Source organism: Bos indicus x Bos taurus, chromosome 12, assembly GCF_003369695.1.
Source record: "Bos indicus x Bos taurus breed Angus x Brahman F1 hybrid chromosome 12, Bos_hybrid_MaternalHap_v2.0, whole genome shotgun sequence".
In the NCBI taxonomy this organism is placed as follows: Eukaryota; Metazoa; Chordata; class Mammalia; order Artiodactyla; family Bovidae; genus Bos; species Bos indicus x Bos taurus.
The window spans coordinates 74,165,707-74,190,361 of record NC_040087.1 but is presented as its reverse complement, the minus strand read 5'-3'; the positions used below and the strand labels follow the sequence as shown (position 1 = coordinate 74,190,361).

General features: G+C 40.8%; 1 protein-coding gene across 12 annotated transcripts in view; it reads right to left on the bottom strand.

Moving 5' to 3' along the window:
* Positions 1-12,845: 12,845 nt before the first annotated feature.
* Positions 12,846-24,655, bottom strand: part of MBNL2 (muscleblind like splicing regulator 2) — a 161,784-nt gene continuing 149,974 nt past the window's right edge. For 11 of the 12 annotated variants that reach the window (XM_027557853.1, XM_027557842.1, XM_027557848.1 and 8 more), the window contains one exon: positions 12,846-15,663. In XM_027557853.1, coding sequence (XP_027413654.1) covers positions 15,649-15,663 — 15 coding nt within the window. In that variant the 3' untranslated portion in view covers positions 12,846-15,648. The remainder of the gene's footprint in view (positions 15,664-24,655) is intronic. The other variant, XM_027557852.1, reaches the window with a different exon arrangement.

The window sequence follows — 24,655 nt, the reverse complement described above, 5'->3', positions numbered from 1 at the left end:
AATGAGAAGTCCAGGCACTCCAAAGAAGAGTGGCCCCTGCTTTCACAACTAGAAAAAGCCCATGTGCAGCAATGAAGACCCAGTACAGCTGTAAATAAATAATAAAATTTTTTAAAAGAAAAAAAAATAAATAAAACTAACTTCTTAATGCAGATGTTAATTTATTAGTTTTGAGCCTTTCTTTCCTAATATAAATATTTAAGCTGTACATTTTAATTCATCATTTTATTTGCATCTTTAAAATTTGTATATATTTCATTATTGTTCAGTTCAATATTTTAAATTTCCATTGTTCTTTCATTCAGAGCACTTCTTTAAAATTACTAAACAAGTAGAGTTTCCAGTTACTTTATATTAATTTCTAACAACTGAATTTTTTAAACCAGGAAAGTGTGATTGGATATGCATTATTTGTGATTTATTATTGAGGTGATGGAATTCCAGTTGAGCAATTTCAAATCCTGAAAGATGATACTGTGAAAGTGCTGCACTCAATATGCCAGCAAATTTGGAAAACTCAGCAATGGCCACAGGACTGGAAAAGGTCAGTTTTCATTCCAATCCCAAAGAAAGGCAATGCCAAAGAATGCTCAAGCAGCAGCAGCAGCAGCAACCAAGTCGCTTCAGTTGTGTCTGACTCTGTGCGACCCCAAAGACGGCAGCCCACCAGGCTCCCCCGTCTCTGGGATTCTCCAGGCAAGAACACTGGAGTGGGTTGCCATTTCCTTCTCCAATGCATGAAGGTGAAAAGTGAAAGTGAAGTCGCTCAGTTATGTCCGACTCTTCGCGACCCCATGGACTGCAGCCCACCAGGCTGCTCCATCCATGGGATTTTCCAATCAAGAGTACTGGAGTGGGGTGCCATCGCCTTCTCCAAACTACTGCACAATTGCACTCATCTCACATGCTAGTAAAGTAATGCTCAAAATTCTGCAAGCCAGGCTTCAGCAATACATGAACTGTGAACTTCCAGGTGTTCAACCTGGCTTTAGAAAAGGCAGAGGAACCAGAGATCAAGTTGCCAACATCCGTTGGATCATCGAAAAAGCAAGAGAGTTCTAGAAAAACATCTATTTCTGCTTTATTGACTATGCCAAAGCCGTTGACTGTGTGGATCACAATAAACTGTGGAAAATTCTGAAAGAGATGGGAATACCAGACCACCTGACCTGCCTCTTGAGAAACCTATATGCAGGTCAGGAAGCAACAGTTAGAACTGGACATGGAACAACAGACTGGTTCCAAACAGGAAAAGGAGTACGTTAAGGCTGTATATTGTCACCCTACTTATTTAACTTCTATGCAGAGTACATCATGAGACACGCTGGGCTGGAAGAAGCACAAGCTGGAATCAAGATTGTCGGGAGAAATATCAATAACTTCAGATATGCAGATGAGACCACCCTTATGGCAGAAAGTGAAGAGGAACTAAAAAGCCTCTTGACAAAAGTGAAAGAGGAGAGTGAAAAAGTTGGTTTAAAGCTCAACATTCAGAAAACAAAGATCATGGCATCTGGTCCCATCACTTCATGGCAAAAAGTGGGGAAACAGTGTCAGACTTTATTTTTTTGGGTTCCAAAATCACTGCAGATGGTGATTGCAGCCATGAAATTAAAAGACTCTTACTCCTTGGAAGGAAAGTTATGACCAACCTAGATAGCATATTCAAAAGCAGAGACATTACTTTGCCAACAAAGGTCCTTCTAGTCAAGGCTATGGTTTTTCCAGTGGTCATGTATGGATGTGAGAGTTGCACTGTGAAGAAAGCTGAGTGCCAAAGAATTGATGCTTTTGAACTGTGGTGTTGGAGAAGACTCTTGAGAGTCCCTTGGACTGCAAGGAGATCCAACCAGTCCATCCTAAAGGAGATCAGTCCTGGGTGTTCATTGGAAGGACTGATGCTAAGGCTGAAACTCCAATACTTTGGCCGCCTCATGTGAAGAGTTGACTCATTGAAAAAGACCCTGATGCTGGGAGGGATTGGGGGCAGGAGGAGAAGGGGACGACAGAGGATGAGATAGCTGGATGGCATCACTGACTCGATGGACATAAGTTTGAGTGAACTCTGGGAGTTGGTGACGGACAGGGAGGCCTGGTGTGCTGCAATTCATGGGGTCGCAGAGTCGGATACGCCTGAGCGACTGAACTGAAGTGAACTGAACTGATTGAGGTTTGCATTAATGGCCTGGCACAGAGTGAATTTTAAAAAATGTTTCCTGTGTGCAAGAAAGTAATGCATATTCATTTTTTTTGAGTTCAATGCTTAGTAGGTCAAGCATATTGATATGGTCTTTAAATATTTCAATTGTTTCCTCATGTACTTGATCTTACTTGGTCAGTCAATTACTACGCAGATGTATAAATTTTTTATGATGAGGATCTCTGGGAGTTCTATTAATTTTTCTTATATTCAATTTTTGTTTGATGTTTTGCATTTATGTTTAATGCGTATACCCATATAGAATTGATTTTCTTTATGATCTGATCATTTGACGTGCCTTTTAAATTCTCTAGTATTGGCTCTTGGCTTTAAAGTTTACTTTGTCTGGTATTAATGTGGTTATACCTGGTTTCTTTTGGTTAGTTTTTTCTAGTTTCTCCTCTTTCATACTCTGACTTTCCAACTTTCTGTGTACTTATATTTTAGAAATGCTTATTGTAAACATCACATACCTAGGGTTCTTTAAAAAAAAATCCAACCTGGCAGATATAGCAGAAGGTTCAGTCTATTTATATTTATTATCAATAATGATATTTGCATTTGTTTTACTATCTGATTTTGTGATTTCTATATACTTTCTTTTTTTTCAGCTTCTTTTGATTTCCCTTTCCCCACCTTCTTTTGGATTGGTGGTTGTTTTTTTTCTTTTTCCTCCATTTGATAGTTGTACTCATTGTGGTTACCCTTACTGGTTTACCAGGAACAGTGTCTTTGAAACTGTGAGTTGTGAAAATAATTTCATGATTATTGACTTAAAAAAAAGTATATAGAATAGGATGGTAAATGGAGTAGTAAATGTATAATTAGGGAAAATATTGTTTTCATGACCATGTTTTTACAGATATATGTATATTTCAGATATATGTGTATTTCAGGTATATCTGAAATATACATATATATACACACACACACATGCATATATAGCTTGGAACATGGCTTGTTATTATTATTGCCTCCATTAGCCCCTCTGGTCCGCTGGTTTTATTTTCAATCATTCTAACATAGCCAAATAGCAATACCCTGTAGAGCCATTTTGGAGGCTGAAGCAAAATGAAAAATGTGTACTTTTCAGAATTTGTTCTCATATATAAAATATATACACCTTTCACCGTATTTTCTTCTGTTGTGGACTAAGTGAAAAAAGTTAATGAAAGATCAACAGTTGAAACACCAGAATATATAGAAAGCCCACGTGGCCCAGTCTGACGTCAGGCTGGTGTCTCACCCAGAGGCCACGTGCAAGCCGATGGGAAAGGTCAGCTTCCTTTGCAAAGAGTGGCACGTCAAGCAAACAAGGACACACAGCCTTGTTCACAATCTTGATACTTTGTTATCGTGGACTTTTCCCCCATTAGTTTTGATTTTTAAAATGTTACACTAACAGTATTCGTTATATGGATTACAGATGTTTTTTATCAGTCACCCTAGGTGGGCAAGCAAACAGGATTCAGCCCTGCTGACCATGAAGGCCTTGGGGCCCCTGCTGCAGGCCCATACTTCCTGGGATGGGTCCAGTCTAGCTTTTGATCTCCCGTGCCGCTTAGAGCTGGGCACGTGCCACCAGGCAAAGAATGGATTTGGTGCTTGCTCACATTAAAATATTCCCATTAAAAAAAAAAAAAAACTCTGAGCATTTTTTACTTTCTTGATAGCTCCTCAGTGCATATGAAAAGAAGTTTTTAATATTTTATCCAGCTGTCTGTTTTTCCCCAGAGCCTCATTCATTGTGTTTATTCTATTTATTGCCCCCAGAAATGGAAGTCTGGGAGGTTCTTTACCACAAGATGTAAAAAATATGACTTATCTGAGTTCAGCCAGTGTCTGATGACTAGCCACTGCTTTACCTAATTCCACTGAGAGGCAACCAGTTCAGTTCAGTTCAGTCACTCAGTCATGTCTGACTCTTTGCCACCCCATGGACTGCAGTGCGCCAGGCTTCCCTGTCCATTACCAACTCCAGGAGCTTGTTCAAACTCTTGTGCATCGAGTCGGTGATGCCATCCAACCACCTCATCCTCTGTCATCCCCTTCTCCTCCTGCCTTCAATCTTTCCCAGCATCAGGGTCTTTTCCAATGAGTCAGTTCTTCACATCAGGTATTGGAGTTTCAGCTTCAGCATCAGTTCTTCCAATGAATATTCAGGACTGATTTCCTTTAGGATGGACTGGTCTGATCTCCGTGCAGTTCAAGGGACTCTCAAGAGTCCTTTCCAACACCACAGTTCAAAAGCATCAGTTCTTCATCTCTCAGCAACCCCGATTAACCTTTCCAGGAGCAGGGCTGACAGATGGTCCTCCTGGAAAAATGATTCATACAGAGTAATTCCTTTTAAATGGCAAACTTTTCAAAGTTTGATTTATTTTTTCAAAGATAGTTAATGCTTTTATGTTCTAGGCACAGTTCTTTTTTTTAAAATTTTATTTTATTTTTAAACTTTACAATATTGTATTAGTTTTGCCAAATATCAAAATGAATCCACCACAGGTATACTTGTGTTCCCCATCCTGAACCCTCCTCCCTCCTCCCTCCCCATATCCTCCCTCTGGGTCGTCCCAGTGCACCAGCCCCAAGCATCCAGTATCGTGCATCGAACCTGGACTGGCAACTCGTTTCATACATGATATTATACATGTTTCAATGCCATTCTCCCAAATCTCCCCACCCTCTCCCTCTCCCACAGAGTCCATAAGACTGATCTATACATCAGTGTCTCTTTTGTTGTCTCGTACACAGGGTTATTGTTACCATCTTTCTAAATTCCATATATATGCGTTAGTATACTGTATTGGTGTTTTTCTTTCTGGCTTACTTCACTCTGTATAATAGGTTCCAGTTTCATCCATCTCATTAGAACTGATTCAAATGTATTCTTTTTAATGGCTGAGTAATACTCCATTATGTATATGTACCACAGCTTTCTTATCCATTCATCTGCTGATGGGCATCTAGGTTGCTTCCATGTCCTGGCTATTATAAACAGTGCTGCGATGAACATTGGGGTACACGTGTCCCCTTCCCTTCTGGTTTCCTCAGTGTGTATGCCCAGCAGTGGGATTGCTGGGTCATAAGGCAGTTCTATTTCCAGTTTTTTAAGGAATCTCCACACTGTTCTCCATAGTGGCTGTACTAGTTTGCATTCCCACCAACAGTGTAAGAGAGTTCCCTTTTCTCCACAGCCTCTCCAGCATTTATTGCTTGTAGACTTTTGAATCGCACAGTTCTAAGAGTTTGGTGTATGTTAACTAATTCTCACAACTACCTTATGTGGTAAACACTATTATTAATCAGCTCTTTTTCACAGAGAAGGAAGACAGAACTAGAGGTTCACTCGCCTGCCTGTGATCACACAGAGAGTGATGAGTCAGGATTTGAACTGGGCTTCCCAGGTGGCGCAGTGGTAAAGAATCCACCGGCCAATGCAGGAGATACAAGAGATGAGGTTCAATCCCTGGGTCGGGAAGATCCCCTGGAGTAGGCAAGAGTGACTCACTCCAGTATTCTTGCCTGGGAAATTCCATGGACAGAGAAGCCTGGCGGGCTACAGTCCACAGGGTCACAAAGAGTGGGATACAACTGAGCACACACAGGCAATGCAATGTCAGCTTGGCTACTAGTGTTGCACTCTTAACTGCTATGCTGTAGGGCCTTCACACGTCACAGGGCATGATGTGGTTAGCCCAAACCAAGGAGCAAAGGGCTCCCAGACCCATTTTCCTGGCTCCTGCAGTGGCGCATGTGGGTAGAATATACGAAAATGAGTCCCAGTGTCCGCCGCTAGTCATCAACTCATGCACTAAATATGTCCATTGATTTCTGCAAAGATTTCCACCAGAGCAAAACCACCAAATATGTGGCTTTTATTCAAAACATATTGATGACTCTTGGAGTTGAGATCATCTCAACATTGATTATGTGTGTGTGTTTCTTAATTACTCCCTGCTGTCTTAATGGGCACCTTGGTCAATAGTGCAGATCAATTGTATTAATTCCCGAGTGTGACCCCCTTCAACTTGTAAATGTCATGATTGATGGAGAGAAATCACTTCGGTTATTTTGAAATGACCCTGACAGGTGGTGCGGGTCACTTTCTGGAGTTTTATACTCTTGTGCTTTATAGCCAAATCTGGCTCCAGAATTGTATTTACTGAATGCACACTGAATATGCTTTGTTTCAACCTAATATAAAGGTCTTTGGCTTCCATAAGAACCACTTTGATCTTTTTTTTTTTTCCTGGCTTCTTTTCAAAGAAATACTGACAAAGAGCTCAGGAATACAAAAGACCAAGAGTAAAAATTTAGATCAAGTGAAACATGAGTTTCTCTGGTGCCTTAAAAAATAAAAGCTATGTTTCCTCTGAAAGTATGTGAAAATTTGCCATTTTGGGAATCCACAATAAAAAATACTTCAATGTTGACTTTTTTCTTCTTCTTTTTCTTAGATGATTAATTCAGTACTCTCTCAGGCAAGACACTTTCGTAGGCAAATAATTTTCTTTATCTAAAAGAATCAAATTATGACACAGAATACAGTTCTTGCTTAAAAGGAACTCCAACACTTGAATAATGGAATTAGTAAACGATAGAGGTGCCTTTCTGTCAGAGTCTGGATTTTCTGAGAAGCAGAAGGAGGTGGGGATTCCTACCCATGTGGAAGGGAAGGGGGCACTACTGGGTGAGGGGAGAGGTTGGGCTGTGACACGGTCTCAACAGAGGCCTCAGCCCCCACCCCGGGGGGCTTTGGATCCGGTTGCAGTATTTGCCTTGAGTTGGGCAAAGCTGGGGGCCTTTACACTCCTGTCTCAATCCACTGGTCAAGGGCCCTGCTCAGGAGGGGGCGAAACTTCAGACAAGGCAGTTCTCTTTAGTCAGTGCAATTCCAGAAGAAGGCTGACAGCTGTGGCCTGAAAATAGGGTCTTTGCCAGTGGCATCAAGTCAAGATGTGGTCACCGGGGTGGTGCCCTAATCCAAGATGATTGGTGACTTTATAAGAGGAAAACATGAAGACAGACACCCAAGGCAAAGGCCCTGGGATGATGGAGACAGCAACTGGAGTTATGTAGCTGTGAGCCAAGGGACCCCAAGGAGTGAGGGCCACCACTGGAAGCTGGGGGCTTCCCTGCTGGCTCAGTGGTAAAGAATCTGCTTGCAGTGCAGGAGATGCTGTTTCGATCCCTGGGTTGGGAAGATCCCTAGGAGGAGGGCATGGCAACCCACTCCAGTATTCTTGCCTGGAGAACCCCATAGACAGAGGAGCCTGACGGGCTACAGTCCATGGTGTCGCAAAGAGTTGGACACGACTGAACTCTCATGTATGTTGCACCGAAAGCTGGGAGAGGCAGGGATCGAATCTCTCCAGAGCTGCAAAGGGATCTCAGCCCTGCCAACTCCGTGATTTCAGACTTCAGCCTGGAGAACTGGAGAGAATTCATCTCTGCTATTGTAAGTCACTCTCTGTGGAGGGCTTTCTTAAAGCAGACTTAGGAAAACTATAGTACTCTCTAGCCTTTCTCCATTTTTCACAGGTTGATTTTTCCTCTTTTGTTCCACAGAAAGCTTCTTGAGGGTAGAAACTGGCCTTCCTCCTGTTCATGTTCCTTGAACAGCTTAGCAGGACTTAGTCGGGGCATGGTGAGCATTCACTGAACTGAAATAATTGTAGGCTTCCCCAGAGATAGTGCAGCTCATTATTAGTTATTATAAACCCCCTATAATTTGTCTGTCAGCTTTTGACATTAATTGTCATCGAGGACATAGAAGAGGTGCCTCTTAGTTGCCTAGAGGTGTTCGGATAAAACGAGGAAATAAATACTGATAGGGAAACCCGGGAGCTTACTTTAATATTATTTTAAGAACGGTTACTAACATTCACTGAGAACTTGCCGTGTGTCAGACTCTGTTCTCCATGGTCAGTGCACATCCTTTCATTGAATTGTCATAATGCCTGGTTGAGGGAGATCCTGTTAGACCCAGATTACCGATGAAAAACATTAAGGCTTAGAAGCTGTAAAATGCAGAATTGAGAGTCAAACTTGGGCAGTTTAACGCTGTAAAATTTGCTCTCAACCACTAGACTACTGGGAAATGCAGACACTAATCACTCCTTTCTGCAGAACTGAAAAATCCTCAACCTTGTGTTTACGGATGTGAAAGTATTAGTCACTCAGTCCTGTCTGACTCTGAGACCCCATGGATTGTAGCCCAAGCTCCTCTGTCCATGGGATTCTCCAGGCAAGAATACTGGAGTGGGTTGCCATTCCTTTCCCCACAGGATCTTCTCGACTCAGGAATTGAACCCAGGCGTCCTGCCCTGCAAGCAGATTCTTTACTGTCTGAGCCACCAGGGAAGTGTTTATGGATAATAATGTGTTTAGGTTGCTCTCCATAGAAATGTGTTGTGAGACTATTGAATATATACTTCTTCTGTGGTATGCTTGTTACCTCCAAATATAGCCCATCAATTTACTCAATGTATTTAGCTCAGTTAGTAAAGAATCGCCTGCAATACAGGAGACCCCAGTTCAATCCCTGGGTTGGGAAGATCTACTGGAGAAGGGATAGGCTACCCACTCCAGTATTCTGGCCTGGAGAATTCCATGGATTGTATAGTCTATGGGGTCAAAAAGCGTCTACAGCTGAGCAATTTTCACTACATTACCATTTAGAGAATATGACCCAGGTTCCCAACCTGCCATGCTACTTGGAGTATGCTTTTCTTCCTTCCTCTGTAAAGCCACAGGTTTTATATTTAAGTGGTGAGTTTCCACCTGTGTGTGCACTGCAGCGCTTCTTAGAGGTAGAGCCCGGCAATGAGGACACTTCGTTGCTATTCTGCTTTTTTCTTTCTTTTGAAAGAAAGTTGCTCCCAGTGGCTCAGATGCTAAAGAATCTGCCTGCCATGTAGGAGACTCGGGTTTGGATACCTAGTTCTGGAAGATCCCCTGGAGAAAGGGAATAGGTAGCCACTTCAGTCTTCTTGCTTGGAGAATTCTATGGACAGAGTCCATGGGGTCGCATAGAGTTGGACATGACTGAGCGACTAACATTTTCACTTTTTTCTTTAGCAAAAGAAAAATTAGATTTCCCTAATTCAGATCATTTATGTTTTCCCATGAGGGTTGATAAGCAAGCATCTCCCTTTGTTTATTAATCCAAACTCCTGAAAAAAATCCATCAGAGCAAAGACATCAGAGAAAGGAGCGACTCTGTGGACACAATTGGATTTTAGGGACATGTGATCCATACGTGGTTTTTATCCAGAAAGTCATGCTACATCTTTTTAGGGACTGCTTCATCAGGAATTAAAGGGACATTAATGGGACATACCCTTATTGGGAAAAATCGAGGAAAATTCAATGGCTTTCAATATTTTTATTTCAATTTCATATTGAAGTTTGATTTAAAAAACTGGGTAACACTGGAGAGATGGGGCAATGTCACATTCCCTTCAGTGGCTTCTAGTCCTAATAAAGAATTAAGCTCTGTCCTAAACTTAGAATAGCACTGTGCAGCTCAGAGCTACAGAATATTTCATAAATAGTATTGTCATGATAGGGAAGAAAACCTGTTTATAAATCCTATTAAAGGATTCTTATGATGGCTTCACCTTGAACCTGGATGAATGCTTTACTCTGAGTTCTTTTCTGAATTTTGGGCCTGAACATTTGCCACAAATAAAGTTCATGTCGACATGACCATAGAGTTAGGGCAAGCCAGGGCTTGAAAGTTCTGCTGCTCTGTGTGATCTCAAGAGTCACTTAATTTTTATGTCTCGATTTCTCATGTACATTACAGATGTAATAGTTCCTTCATAATGCTAAGGATTATGTCAAGTATATTTGAACACAACAAAGTTACTTTCTGATTATACCCGATTTCATGAGAATAACTATATGGTTTTCACCAAATTTGGAGGTCTAAAATGGTTTTATTAAAATATATGCCAAGTAACACATAAGACATAAGGGCTTCCCAGGTGATGCTAGTGGTAAAGAATCCGCCTGCAATGCAGGAGCCGCAAGAGACACGGGTTTGATCCCTGGTTTGGGAAGATCCCTTGGAGGAGGAAATGGCAACCCAGTCCAGTATTCTTGCCTGGGAAATCTCGTGGACAGAGGAGCCTGGTGGGCTAGAGTCCGTGGGGTCGCAAAGAGTCAGACGTGACTGAGTGTCTGAGCACACATCATGGTCAACTAGCATATAAGACACTTACACTGAGCACTTAAAACTACCCCAGATGGGTGAGCCATCGTTTTTTTCAAAATAGCGGAAGCAGTGGGAGATAGTGAGGTCACATGACTGCTGGTCATGCAATTTAAATCACCTGGACAGAGGTTTACAACTAAGCTGCGGATCTAGTCATCCTGAGGGCAGACACGGAAAGGGAGTGTTGTCTAGAGTCAGGTTACTTGTCACAGCAGAACCTCTATGTGTATTGAAAAGAATCTCTGCAGTCGTTAGAACTTAGATTAGTGATTCTCCTCAATGACCAGGGTGGGTCTCTATACGTTTAATAGAAATCTATGTGGACTTTTTTCCAAAGCCCTTGACGCATAAGCTAGTCCCTGGGGAATATTCTCAGTTCCACCCCTTCCCCATCCTGCCAACCTCTCACCAAAAGCATGGAGGGAAGTTATTACTGCGTCCATTCATACTGCGTATGAATCATTCTGATTCACAATAACTCAGTCATTTCAACGGCGATAACCCAGTCCAACAGCAATGGCAGTCTAATATTTCTGAGACTCTATTTGGGTGGAGGGGAGAAGAACTCATTCTTTAAGTGAGCCAGAATTTCCTTCTCATGGATTTCAGAATGTTGAACTGTATCTTGGTTTGCCTGACTGCCCCTAAAAGCTTTAAAGTGTTGCAAAAGATCTGTGACTAATAATAAACAAGAGTATATTTGTGAGTGTGAAACATTTCTTAGTTGGGGGCTGCCCCAAATTAAGATACCTTCCTATTGCCAGATAATTATAGAATAATTTTATATTTTAACATTTTCTATGCTGAAGAGAGAAATTAGTTTCATCCTCTCAGGTTTAAATTTCTCTTTTTTGATGTAGTACCAGAGAAAGTCAGTCTACTCATGAAAATTACACTTCATCAACCAGGTGTGAACAATTTTGAGTAGTTTGTCTTACATTTTTCACTTTAAATAACTTGTTCTTGATGTCTGGCACCTCAAACTTACTATTAACAGAGAATGTTTTTTTGTCAGGAGGGATTGATATGATAGCAGCTTTTTTAAGGTTTTCTTTTTTTTTGATGTGGGCCATTTTTAAAGTTTTCACTGAATTTGCTACAATATTGCTTCTGTTTTATGTTTTGATTTTTTGGCCATGCTGCTGCTGCTGCTGCTAAGTCGCTTCAGTCGTGTCCGACTGTGAGACCCCACAGACGGCAGCCCACCAGCTTCCCCGTCCCTGGGATTCTCCAGGCAAGAACACTGGAGTGGGTTGCCATTTCCTTCTCCAGTGCATGAAAATGAAAAGTGAAAGTGAAGTCGCACAGTCATGTCTGACTCTTAGCGACCCCATGGACTGCAGCCCACCAGGCTCCTCTGTCCATGGGATTTTCCAGGCAAGAGTACTGGAGTAGGGTGCCATTGCCTTCTCCGTTTTGACCATGAGGCATGTGAAATCTTACCTCCCTGACCAGGGATCGAACCTGTGCTCCCTGCATTGGAAGGCAAAGTCTCAGCCACTGGACTGACGGGGAAGTCCCTAACTTTTAAGTCATTGCTCATCCAACATAGAGCTGGTTTTTCAAATATCTGCAAAAGTATGCAAGTATTTTTACCCTTGGAATTCCTGATGACACTGTTTAAAAATACAAGTGCCTTTATTTGTAATATGCCTGGTCTGTTGAATGTTTGTGTTTTCTACTCATAAGGGGTCTCATAACCACTCAGAAGGCCTGAAGCTTTAAACCTGCCCTGAAGAAAGTCTTGTCTCCCCATTCCTGCCTTGGCTTATTGAGGGAGTGACTTCTGCCAACCCCTGCATGACAAGGACCCCTCCCACCTTCCTTAAGAAGTATCATGGGCCTCAAAGGACAAAGGAGGAGACTGAGAAGGCGCCCAGCACCTCTCGGGAGGCGTGGCTTTGCTGAACACCTGTCCACAGGTGCGCTGCTCAGCTCTAGTGCTCTCCTTGGCCTACCTGGGGCCAGGACAGCCCCGTAGACCAGGACTCATCATTCTGCCCCTCTCTGCAGCCTAAGGTCTAAGACACGTCGCTCACCTGGGCTCTCACCTGAAGCCTGTCTCATGGATTAATGGGCACTTTCTTGTCTGTTAATTAACTGATGTTTTGTTCCCCATTTGGTTACTGATGTTCACATCTCTTCATATTCAGGCAGAATTCTAAAGTAGGGGGCAGAGTGGTGGGATTTATTTTTATTTCTAATTTCAAAGACTACTAGAACTACTTCCCAAATGATCCTTGCAAGTTGTGTTTCCTACTATTAAAAAGCCAGAAAAAAAAAACAAAAAACCGAAAACCCAAATCAAAAGCCTGCTCTTCTTTGAAGTTACCAAACATTATCTGTGCGAATGTGAAAACCATTTTGTTTGGCTAATTATCAATCTGTCTCAACAACAAAAAAATGGAGGAAGACCAGAAATCCTTTTAAATGCTTCTTTTATTTCATTGGTTGTATATTGGGTGAGTGAACTGAATATTACAACCAAAACATAGAATTGATACAAATTAGACTCCTGTTTACACTGTAAGGTAATGAATGAGGGAATTCTTTAAGTGTTACAGAGAGGTTTAGTAGAAATGTTACCAGTGATATGGCTCAAAGAATATTTAGGTGAAGTGCTGTTACATCCTGAAAACAAAGAGTGAAATGTGGTTCCCATACAAGTGACGAGTTCATCTCTTAACTACAGTATTTGTTGAGTTGCTATCTTCATGTCTTGGTATTGGTGATTTTGTTTTTGTAATTAAACAAAGCATTTAAGATTTATTCATCATAGTCAGACTTCTGAATATAAACAAACTTTTGGCAAATAATATTTATACAGAAAAATAGTTTTAGATCCTCTCAAATCCCAGAATTATTCTATAAAATTACATTATAAATAAATAAAAAGCAAAATCTGTTGTACATATATTTGTACATCTATGCATTTGCCTCGCCTCCTCCTTATTGTAAATGGCATATTTATGACTCTTTGCATATTATAATCACAATTCTGGAAAAGTGGATATCATAGTAAAAATACAGTCTTCTATATTTGCTGAGGGATATAGGTGATATTTTTGATGTTCCATTGTTAAAGGGCTGGAAATAGATGTGTGCTAATAATTTTGAAAATCAAAACCATGAAACAAAAGAAAAAAAAGAAAGACAATGTAACAACAATTAGTCTACTACAAAAATATTTCGGTGATTCCCATAATTTATGTTTTAGTAATGTATACTACGTTTTCAATGAGTTTAAGTGAATTAACAAAGAAAAAAAGAAAAAAGAAAATAAGTTTGAATGTTTTAGGCAAGTTGTAGCATAACTACATTGTTAAGGTTGAGAAAATTACAAATATCACTAATACATAAAGATGAAACTACCAAAGAAATACAAGTTAGATACAATACTTTTCCACAAGTTAAAACAAATGCAACAATACAAGCACTATGTAAGATTACACTTAGAATGTAATTTTTTTTGATAGGGTTATCAAATCTACGATATAAGATAAATAGTCATTAGACTCTGATCAATATTAATTAAAATGGCAGATTTCTTTTTTTCTCAAACAAAAATGATATGGTTGGTGCATCTAGTTTTCAGAACAGGCGGTGATGCCAAAATTTAAAATATTTTACATTCAATCTCAAAAGTCAAAATACTTCAATCACTAATATGTTCACAAAGAAAATGGATGTTTTAAACAGTTACACATAATAGTCATTTATAACAGCTGTTTTGTTTTTTAAACAATAATTTAAAAACTATGTAGGTACTGTATAGGCTATGTGCAACATATAAAATGTGAAATATGAAATATTTGGTACGATAGTGCTTAAAATAAACTTTAAAACAAACTTTCTGAACAAAATTTAATTGTATCGCTATTACCTTGAAGATCAACCAAGTATTTAAAAAAGTAAACAACATTAAAATATGTTTCATCCATATATAGTATATATATGTATGTGTATATATAATATGTATGTACTTGTATTAAAGTTTTTTATACTTTTGAGACATAAAATATGCTTTAAGGTGAAAGAATTAAAAGAACTTATTTTTTTTTCCATGCTGTAGTCAGTTACAACCCTTTAATCCAACTTTTGAAATGCAAAACAGTAATGGATTTTTTAAAAAGTGAAACTATCTACTTGCTGTTTACGTAGTAATTTAGATTAAAGTCACAGTCAAATTTTCAGTGACTAAACTCAAACTTACTTAAATTAGAATATTATACAGATCTCCCCACCTACAGCTTCCTTGTTTGTCTAGGTTTTTAGTTTAGAAGAGTTATTCGGTAACAGGCAACCGGACGGTGAGTTGCAAAGACTGATCCCTTCGGTTAGACTGTTGGCATGGGCCTCTCATGCTTGTCAAGCTGGATGAAGTCTGGCAAAATCTAGGCACTTCTACAAAGTCTCTCTTATAAAACAACTTTAAAAATATACTTGTAAAATAATACCTTCAAGACTTTGTTTGGTTAGGTATGAAACTCACACCGTACAAAGTTTCTTTTTCAATCTATTAATGTTATTCTAGAATCACATGATTCAATGCGGCGTCTCCAGGCAAACCAAATACCACGCTTCGATGTGTCCCCAGAACTTGTGCTTGAATTTCCATTCAAATTTTAGACCTGCAGGACAGGTCACGGTTTTACTTCACTTCTCATCTCTGCTGCAGCATTCGTGTTGTCAAGAAGTGAAACACAGCTCTGATCCAGTGGGTAAAATGAAATGACAGTAATTGAAGTTAGAATTGAACCTGCCCCTGGAATAGGTTTTTTTTCTTTCTTTCTTTTTCTTTTTTTTTTAACTAATGCTAATTGTTTATTGCTAACTTTGAAATATTCTGAGTCGAAATGAATAAATTGGTTGGACTTTCTGCATCAGCTATAGTTATGGAGAGAAGACAATATTCCTAGGACAGAAACTATGTTTAGAAACCCTTTAAAAGTAAACTTTATCCTTTATGTCCTTTAACATCACAGCTGGTCTCAGGTAGTTAACTATCTTAGGTTGGAATATACTAAGCATACCATATTTAATACTCATATATGATATAGCAGCACTAGCTTCTTAGAGTTGTGGTCTGTCCAGAAGAACTAAATCTTTATTTAGCATGCAGTTTGTGGCAATTCTATTGAGGAGGGAACAGGATAGTATGTACAGTAACAATGTTTAGTTATTCTCAATGCAGATTCTTGGCATTCCATTCCGTTCCTGCTGATTATTTCAGAATTATCTGTTAAAGAAAAAGACAAATGTGATTCAGACCTCCTTCTTGAGAGAAGAGAGCTAGTTTAAGTCTTACTCATTGAAAACAGACATTTAAAAATAGGAATTTTCTGCCATTTCTCATAATTCTGATGCAATTATAATTTTGCATAATCCCCACCCTTCATGCTGAAAATATTTAGACTTAAGCACTGATACGGTGCAGCCACTGTCAAGAAAGGTGATTCAAATGCACAGCATTTTCTGTAAAACTGACTGCATACATGTTGGCATGCAGTGTGTTTAGATCTTAATTTCCTTTTTTAGTTTTGTCTTTGTATCTCCTAATTATATATTCAATTATCATTCAATTAATATTCGTTAATGTGATCAGGAAGTCTAATCAATGAATTAGTTTGTACACAAAATGTTATCTGTAAAGATTAAGTATAAATATTTAAAAATGTGTAATAAATTAAGTAATATCTATTAACTTGCATTTATCACTCAAACATATATTCCCATTAAAAGTAATTTTATTCCCAAGATACAATCACAACAAGTTTCAAGTTCAGGAGCTGTTTAAATGCCCCATATTAAAGAAACAAGAGATAACATTCAAATAAAGCAATTAGAACAGTCAATAATTCCTAAAGCACAGATGCAAACCATGGTTCTTGGAGTTTGATCTAAGTCCATTTCTAACTCTATAACTTCGCAAAGGACAGGGAGCTTGTCCTGTGTGACCCACTCAACTAAGTGTCAAGCTTAAAAGCCAGGCTTTTGACAAATTTTAATAAAAATATTTATTTTTTGTACTTTGCTTTGACCAAACTTTGTGCAATTGATAAACAAAATGTCTCTGTTTATGAACTAACCAGTAAAAATTCTTCATGGTCAAGGTCAGTCACTGTTCCTACACACTGGATCCAATCCCCAATAAAAGCCTTATTTCTATACCTTCTTACCCCATTATGTTAGAATTTATAACACGGATTTTTTCACTTTAAGTGGGTATTTCTGCAGTTAATATAAAACAGTTTTAGTGCATACATTTAAATAATTTCTCCCATGAAATAAGTATCAGATTTATTTTATGAGACTATAAGATATGTATAGAACTGATAAAAATAGAGGAAGAATTTGTGTATGTTAAATACTTATACTAAATGAAAACTTAAAACTTTGGATAAGACCATTTTTTTGTTTTTCAAAAAGTTCTAGGAATTTAAAATTGAGAAAAAATATCTCATGTACTCATACATGAATAAAAATATGATTTATATGTAAATATTATCATAATATCTTTGAATAGTCATTGCCTATAGCCAATATTCAAATTCTTCAGATGGTTATAACTTCATTTTTAGATTTAGATATTTGAGTATTAAATAGGAATTAGTCTATTTTATCCCTTAGCTTCCATCCTGTCTGTAAGGTTTCCAAATAAGAATGTGCCCTAGGACATGAGATCATGTCCTGTTTTTTTTCTCTTTCATTTTACTTTAGCAAAGTCTCTCTAAAATATTCATGGAAAACAAATGTTCAGTTTCTTACATTAAAATAGAATAATATATGTTTTAGAATGTATTCACATCCTTGCTTATTAACTGAAATGAAAATGCCATATAGAATGGAAATTCCTAACCACCTGGAAAGAAAAAGTATCTAACAGAGAGCCCAGGAATGGGCAAATCTATAATTATAGAAGATGTGTCAAACCACCCAGGTCTAACTGAACCAGAAGGCAACCTTGAAACTGGGCTCACCCAGACTGCTGTTCCCCTCTGCCCCAGCCTATACACGATCCATTATGTGGATAAAGACACATAAATTAAGTGTTTTTATCAGGCACTACTGACCTCTAAGCTGTGCTTCCTGGCATCTGGGCCAGAAAACTCTGACCATAGCCTGGTCTAAGTCTTGGGCTAGTTTGAGGACCGTATGTGTGGTATTAAAAAATGAATTATGCCCCTAGCAGCTGTGAGTTTCAAGAAGCTTAAGAGATTTGATCTTGGAAGGAAGGAAAGCTTTGAGTGTTTCATTTTTTTGGTGGTAGCCTTTTTCTTAAAAAATACCATTGGATTATTAAATTTCTTTTCTGAGAAATATAGCTTGGTACAGTCTGAGTGAAGTGTACTCTGGGGTGAAATACATTCAGGAATCCAGATGAGGGCCAGTTGCCAGCTGAGAGCCTCTTATGAACTCCTGAATGTCTGATCACTGCTTCTGATATTAGAAGGCGCATGACATTAGAGGTCTCAGGACCCACAGGGAGGGGAGGACAGTCTCCACCAGGAAGAGACCTCTGGTGGGAAGCGGAGGGCCAAGTAGGAAGGGTGTGGAGGAGCTGTTTTGAGGGCAAGAGGCCTCTTCTGTCTAGTTTTTCATATGGCTTTTCCTTAGATTGTATTTAAAATTCACACCAAAAAACCCGTTAATTTAAAAATAGGATCAATAGGGAATTTTGTGTGTTTTCTGCTGTCTCTCCTTGGAGCGTCTTCACACCAATTCTATACGAACATATAAACTATGTTCGATACATGAAAACTTCAGCCTCGATTGTCATTTCAATAGCCAAGAGGACTGAAAGCTTCTGGAGGTGCCTGAGTATTTCAATATATCTAGGTACAAAGCATATATTCCTAAAAGAGCAGGCCTATATGTGGTCCTGGGAACATTGGTTCTGAATCCCATATTGACAAGCCCTAATCCTAATCCATTAAAAAAAAAAAAAAGGTTAATTAAACCACAGTTCTTGAAAGTGACCTGCACAGACCGGCTGTCAGTGGCATCCTTCCTGCCCTGCACTTGTCAAACCCGAGGCTGATACCCAAAGTTCCTTCCTCAACCTCCAGGCACCAAGGCTCAGACTTTTTTTGGAAAAGGCAGTCGCAAACTCCCCTGGGGTCTGCCAACATTTGTGTAAGTCAGAGAAATAGCTACCATGCTGGGTCTCCTAAAAGTCCCCTCCCTGAAGCATCCTTGTTGTCTTGGTTTTCATTTTAACAGGTACTCCCCTGATTTTCCAGGAGGTCCTGAGAAACTCCTATGAGAGTCTGAAGAGTTAGGTCGCTGTTCGGCAGACACAGGAGAGGCAGCATGAGCGTGTTAGCTGGCTTGGTGACGCACCACCTTCTTGTGCAAACCAGCACGAGCTTAGAGATGTTAGCTCACCCTGCCCCCTGTCATGGGAGTCCCCTCCAGGGTAGAGTGACAGTCTGCAGTGGGACCAGGAGAAGCAGTAATTCCAAGGAGCAGGTCTTATCCCTGATGGTGCCAGAGGAGATGCTCAGAACCCGCTGGGAGTTTGGGAACCAGGGAGAGGTGAGACCAAGGGGTGGGCTCTGGAATGGACAGAGCCTGGAATGCTGGATGGGAGGCAGGAGTGACTAGTCTACAGGAACCAGATGTGTAGAAGTTGCTGATGGACTTGTGAGCTGCTGGACGTCCCTAACCCCACCAGGTCTTCCTTGTCTGGGTGGTCAACCACATCCTACCCTAGGCCTCCTCTGGACAGATGCTGCAAACATGTCTGCTTATGTAATTGGAGCCCCTACCCTATCAGAGTCCCACTGCTCCAGCTTCCAAGGATCCCTGGCAAGCTACATGATAGGAAAAAGGAATCAAATCAGATGGTAAAAGCATCTGCCTACAATGCGGGAGACCTGGGTTCGATCCCTGGGTCGGGAAGATCCCTGGAGAAAGAAATAGCAACCTTCTTGGTACTTGCCTTTCCAGGTACTATTTCCAAGTACTCTTGCCTGGAGAATCCCATGGACGGAGGAGCCTGATAGGCTACAGTCCATGGGGTCACAAAGAGTCGGACAAGACTGAGCGACTTCACTTCATATTGAACAAATCTCTCCGTCTCTCTGACGGACTAGACCCTCAAATAAGTATTATTTTCTATAACAGAATCATGATGAAGAAGGGGATTAGATTATTAAAATAAGATTTTAGCTAATCTTTCATGGTCAAAGTCTTGAACTGAAAGCATTATTTTCAATTTCTTTTTTCCACTAAAAGGACACACAAGAATGAGAATAGCTGATGTTCACAAAATCAGTGATTCTATTTTTTAATACAAAGACACATGATCTCAAATCATGACTGCATTCCTAAATCTTCAGTGGAACCCCTAGTTGTAACAAGACTGTCTGCAAGGCAAAGCTATCAGTTGGCTGCAGCAATGAGCATCTCCTCTGGCTCGTCAGATTTAAGAACATCATGATTTGGCTTAATCCACATCCTTAAATTATTCCTATATGAGCCCAGTACACAATTAGTCTCATTTTTATTTATTGAGGACAAAATATGAATGGATCCAAAGAACATCAGATGGGTTGTTTTCCCACCAAATGTGTTATGAGGAGCCATTTAATAACTCTGCATCCCCAGTGAAGTGCCTACCATTGACTTGTAGTGTAATGGCTCCTCCGTCCATTGGATTCTCCAAGCAAGAATACTGGAGTGGGTTGCCATTCCCTTCTCCAGGAGATTCTCCCAACCCAGGGATTGAACCCAGGCCTCCTGCACTGCAGGTGGGTTCTTTACCATCTGAGCCATCTGGGAAGCCCCAGTGTAACGGCAATCAAGCTCACTGCAAAGAGGACTGGGTTGGGCACTGCCTGAAGACTCAGCCTACGGGGGCCAGGCAGGAAGTGTGCATAAGTGGGCAGGTCAGGTGGGAAGTGTAGCAGATGGAAGGGCGCCTGCGTAGAAGGAATGGAGCGGTAGCTACTCAGCTCCAGCCAACTGTCACTTGCAGAAACCTGAACTCTAGATGGCCTGACCTTTCCATTTGCCAGAAGCAGCTAGAAATTCAGCCACTGGTCCACACTAGAAAACAACTCTGTGTGGGTTAGCTGTATCTTTGGGCTGAATTCAGCTATGAGCTGCCAGTCTGTGTTTTCCTTGAGCCTTCCTTACTTTCTTTTAATAATTTTTGGCCCCACGGGGTCTTCGTTGCTGCATGTGGGCTTTCTCTAGCTTGGGTGAGTGGGGGCTACTTTCTGATTGTGGTGCTTAGGCTTCTTATCGCAGCAGCTTCTCTTGTTGAGGAGCACAGGCTCTAGGGCAGGAGGGCTTAGTTGCCCCGAGGCATGTGGGATCCTCCCGGACCAGGGATCGAACCTGTGTCCCCTGCATCAGCAGGCGGATTCCCAACCACTGGGCCACGAGGAAAGCCTGAGCCTTCCTTTTTTGCAAGAGATATCTGCTAATCCTGGATTGCTAGCTTCCTGAGCTGGACAGCAGCCAAGGCTGCAGGCAACATGCAGGGAGGTGGCAGTGGTGATGGTCAGTGGGATCCAGACAGCAGGTCTGACAGGGAGTTAATCTTGCAACTTTCAGACAGTTTTCTTTCACCCAAAGGAGCTGGGTAATTGACCAACTGGCACCCTCTACCTAAGAAGAAATGACTGCCTCTCCCTTGACTGATTCACCAGACATCAAGTATACACGTTGCCTCTTCTTTCCCAAGATGATGCTGGATTCAGACTGAGTCCCTCTTGGGCCCCTACCTTTGGTGTGCGCTTGAAAAAGAGCTGACCAGAGTGAGAAATGCACTCAGTGGAAAGCAAAACAGTCTGTGCAGAGGCTGAAACACTGACCCTGAATGCAGGGCCAGCACGATTGCAACAGCTGAACCAACTAGCACTTACGCAAGAGGGTTCAACATATACTCTCCTCAGTGCTTCCAAGGCGTCCAGTATTAATACATTCTGAGTTTTCTACCTTGTGGTTGATCTCCAGGAAATGTACATATAAATAATTTTGGAAATGTACATATAAATAATTTTGGAAACTTTAGGCTTCCAGAAGACTTCTAGACGTGTTCACACGTCTTATGTAAATGAGTTCATGGCAGACATTCAGAGATGTCAGATGAGTTATCCTTTAAAATGTTAGCTCAATATTAAGTTCAGTAATAACTTACTGAGCTCTTACTGCTTGGCTTAAATGATAGGAATAAACACTTCAGTGAAAAGACCAACTGTTTCAAGGGACCCAAACCATGAGAAACAATCAGAAAAGAGGACTAATGACTGTTTTAATTAAACATTCAATACGGTCTTTGTAATGTTGAGTCTGGAGAGGCAGATAACATATGCCTTATCAAGTATTTGTGTGGCCTTGCTGAAATCTAAAGGGATCCCAATGGATCTGGATACCACAAGCATAAGAGCTCAAGTGGACACTCCTAACCAGGGGTGTTGCACAAACTAGATCCACAATCAGGTTTCACAAGGTCAGGGTCAGTGGCTCATTCCTCTCCAGATTCCTAGTGGGGCTGGCCGCAAAGCATGTACTTCTTAACTCCCAGTTGCATAGATGGCTGAACAAATAAGAATTTACCGAGGACATAATGCCACAATGTTGGCATCGACGGAAGACCAACAGACCCACACTAGTGATAGGTAACAATGGATGTAGGAAAAGAACCCCTTGGACAATCTATACCTCTTACTCTTTCAGAGAAGCTAAGAATTTAACAATGTCCAAGAAAAGGAAACATCCATCCCCATCCACCCAACCTGTGTTCTCTCTAGATAAAAGGACAGATATTCCAAGCTGGGGCAGAATCACTCAGAGGATGGAAATACAGCAGCTAAACAAAAATGCCTCCTGAGGACAAAATTCTAGACCTGGGAGAGTTCTTAGAAGTCTTTTCCAGGCATGGCATTGTTTAGTGGCTAAGTTGTGTCTGACTCTTTAGTGACCCCATGGACGGCAGCCCACCAGCCTCCTCTGTCCATCGAATTTCCTGGCAAGAATACTGGAGTGGGCTGCTATGTCCTTCTCCAGGCGATCTTCCTGACCCAAGGACTGAACCCGCGTCTCTGGCCTTGGCAGCCAGATTCTTTACCATTGAGCCACCAGGGAAGCCCTTTCCCATGGTTACAAGGCCCTGTTTTCCTCAGAAAGTAATTAAAGAAAGGGATGTTTCACTGTCTCCTTAAACAAAACTTATTATTAAGCTAAAGACAGAAAACTGAATGGAATTTCCTAAAAATCTTGCCAAGCTAAGGAGGCCTGCCTGTTGTTCACCATCCAGTATCTTTGTCTTTATTCACGGTTTTGCTGTTCGGTCACTCACGCTCCTCCTTGCTGCTCTCCCCGGGCCTCCCCCCTCCTCCAGGCCCTGCACTGTCTAATATGCTCTCCAGCTTCTCCCTAGCCCTCCACACGTCTTCTTCATGGCATTCTCCACTGCCTGAAATTTCCCTGGTTTTGTCTGAGAGGTGAAACTTTTGTGTTTTGGTTGAAGCAAACTGTACAAAAGCAGACAGACATCTGTATATTTTTGGTGGCCAAAGAACTCTGTATCTAATCGTAGAGTGGGTTATGATGGATGACCAAACTATGAATTACTGAAGCCAAAAGCAAATGCCTTTGGTCTCTTGATGGGCCTATGTCATCAGAGTAATTCTCATGATACATGTTCGTGAATGAACACTTTCAAGAATGCTGACCTATTTCATGACTATTTGTAAACTTTAAGTGTATACAATGTTCAAAGAGAATGAGTGGTATATGAAAAGACACTTTGAAAACCTGACAAGTTCATTATTTGAGGGGAATGTTGTCCTGGGTTGGTGGGGGACAGTGTTTCCTGCGATACTGTCTTCCAAATAGATCTTTATTTATACAGAAAAGGCATAGACTGGGCTTGTGGGAGAAAACTCTCAAACGTGACAACCAGTTTCACTCTTGAGACGAGCAACCTGAGGTTGGTTGAAAGCCCCACAATATTTAGCAGAACTTAAAGAACAGTTTAGTCAGGATTCTTGCTTTGTCCTCTGTCATTAATATAAAGTTTACATCACAAACTCTAATTCCTCTCTTTTCAACGACGTATCATTTTGTTGATGACTCACGACTGTCTGGTATTTTCTACTCTATGATATTTGAACAAAAAGATTTTTCAGCTATACTTTCTAACAATCATTTAAAATATTACTATTTGAGTTTCTCCATAAAAGGTAGTAACACTGGCCTTCTGAAGATGACTGACCAGGGTCCACACTGACAACTGGTATTATCTGGATACAGTACATATATGGAAATTCTTGACTTGAGTAAGATTCTACTCCTTGCATGAGTCCATGTTGCCTGGAAAAACCTAGGCTCTTGTATTTCAGTGATGATTGAAATACAGGATCCCCTCCTCCACCCCAGACCCAGCTGAGGGAATTCTGAGGACCACTTCTGTCGCTTTCATGGGGGAATGGGAATCTACACCTCAGATCATCTGGAAATCCATATGTTACCCAAAGGTGACTTTTTTCTCCAGAGTGATATATAGGAGTAAGAAGGGGAAAGCGCCCGAGAGGAGGCTTTTTACTCCATGCGCTTCCCCTGATGCTACAGAAGTGCTGAAAAGAAGATCACATCCAAGAATGTTCTGTGCTTGTTCAGGAAGAGAGGGGCTGTAACACCGTGTCTGCCAGAGAAGGTCAAAATAAAACAAAATGCTAGACTGGAAGGGCCACACGAAAGCCAGGAAAAAAGTAATCATCAAACCAAATATAGCACCCAGGTCAAATAAAGAGGGTGCTCTGAATGCTTCTGGGGCCTCCCAGGACCAGGTTCCAGCTTTCACCTTCCTATTGGTCTCCTGGAAATCTTGGCTCCATGTGGTATATCCCATTCCTACTCCAGACGCCTTCCCCAGTGAACACTCCAATCACCCAACAGTTGAACCATGGATTATGGTTCTCCTATCCTCAGCTGGTGAAGGTGAAGGATTTTACTATCACACACTGTCTGGAAGTTTTGGCTAAGCATATGCTTTTGGCATCTTTCCTGAATCCTAAAGACGTGGAAACATCCATAACATGGTATTTGGCCTCTTTCATGCTGTTAGCACAGTATTATCCTTGAGAAATGTCATGAGTGAAATAAACTACTGTCAGCCAGCCTGGAGACTTAACCATCAAGTCCTTCCCTGTCTCTACAGGAAAATTACTTGAGTTCCAAACCAGGTGGCAAAAGAAATTCTGAACAAACATTTT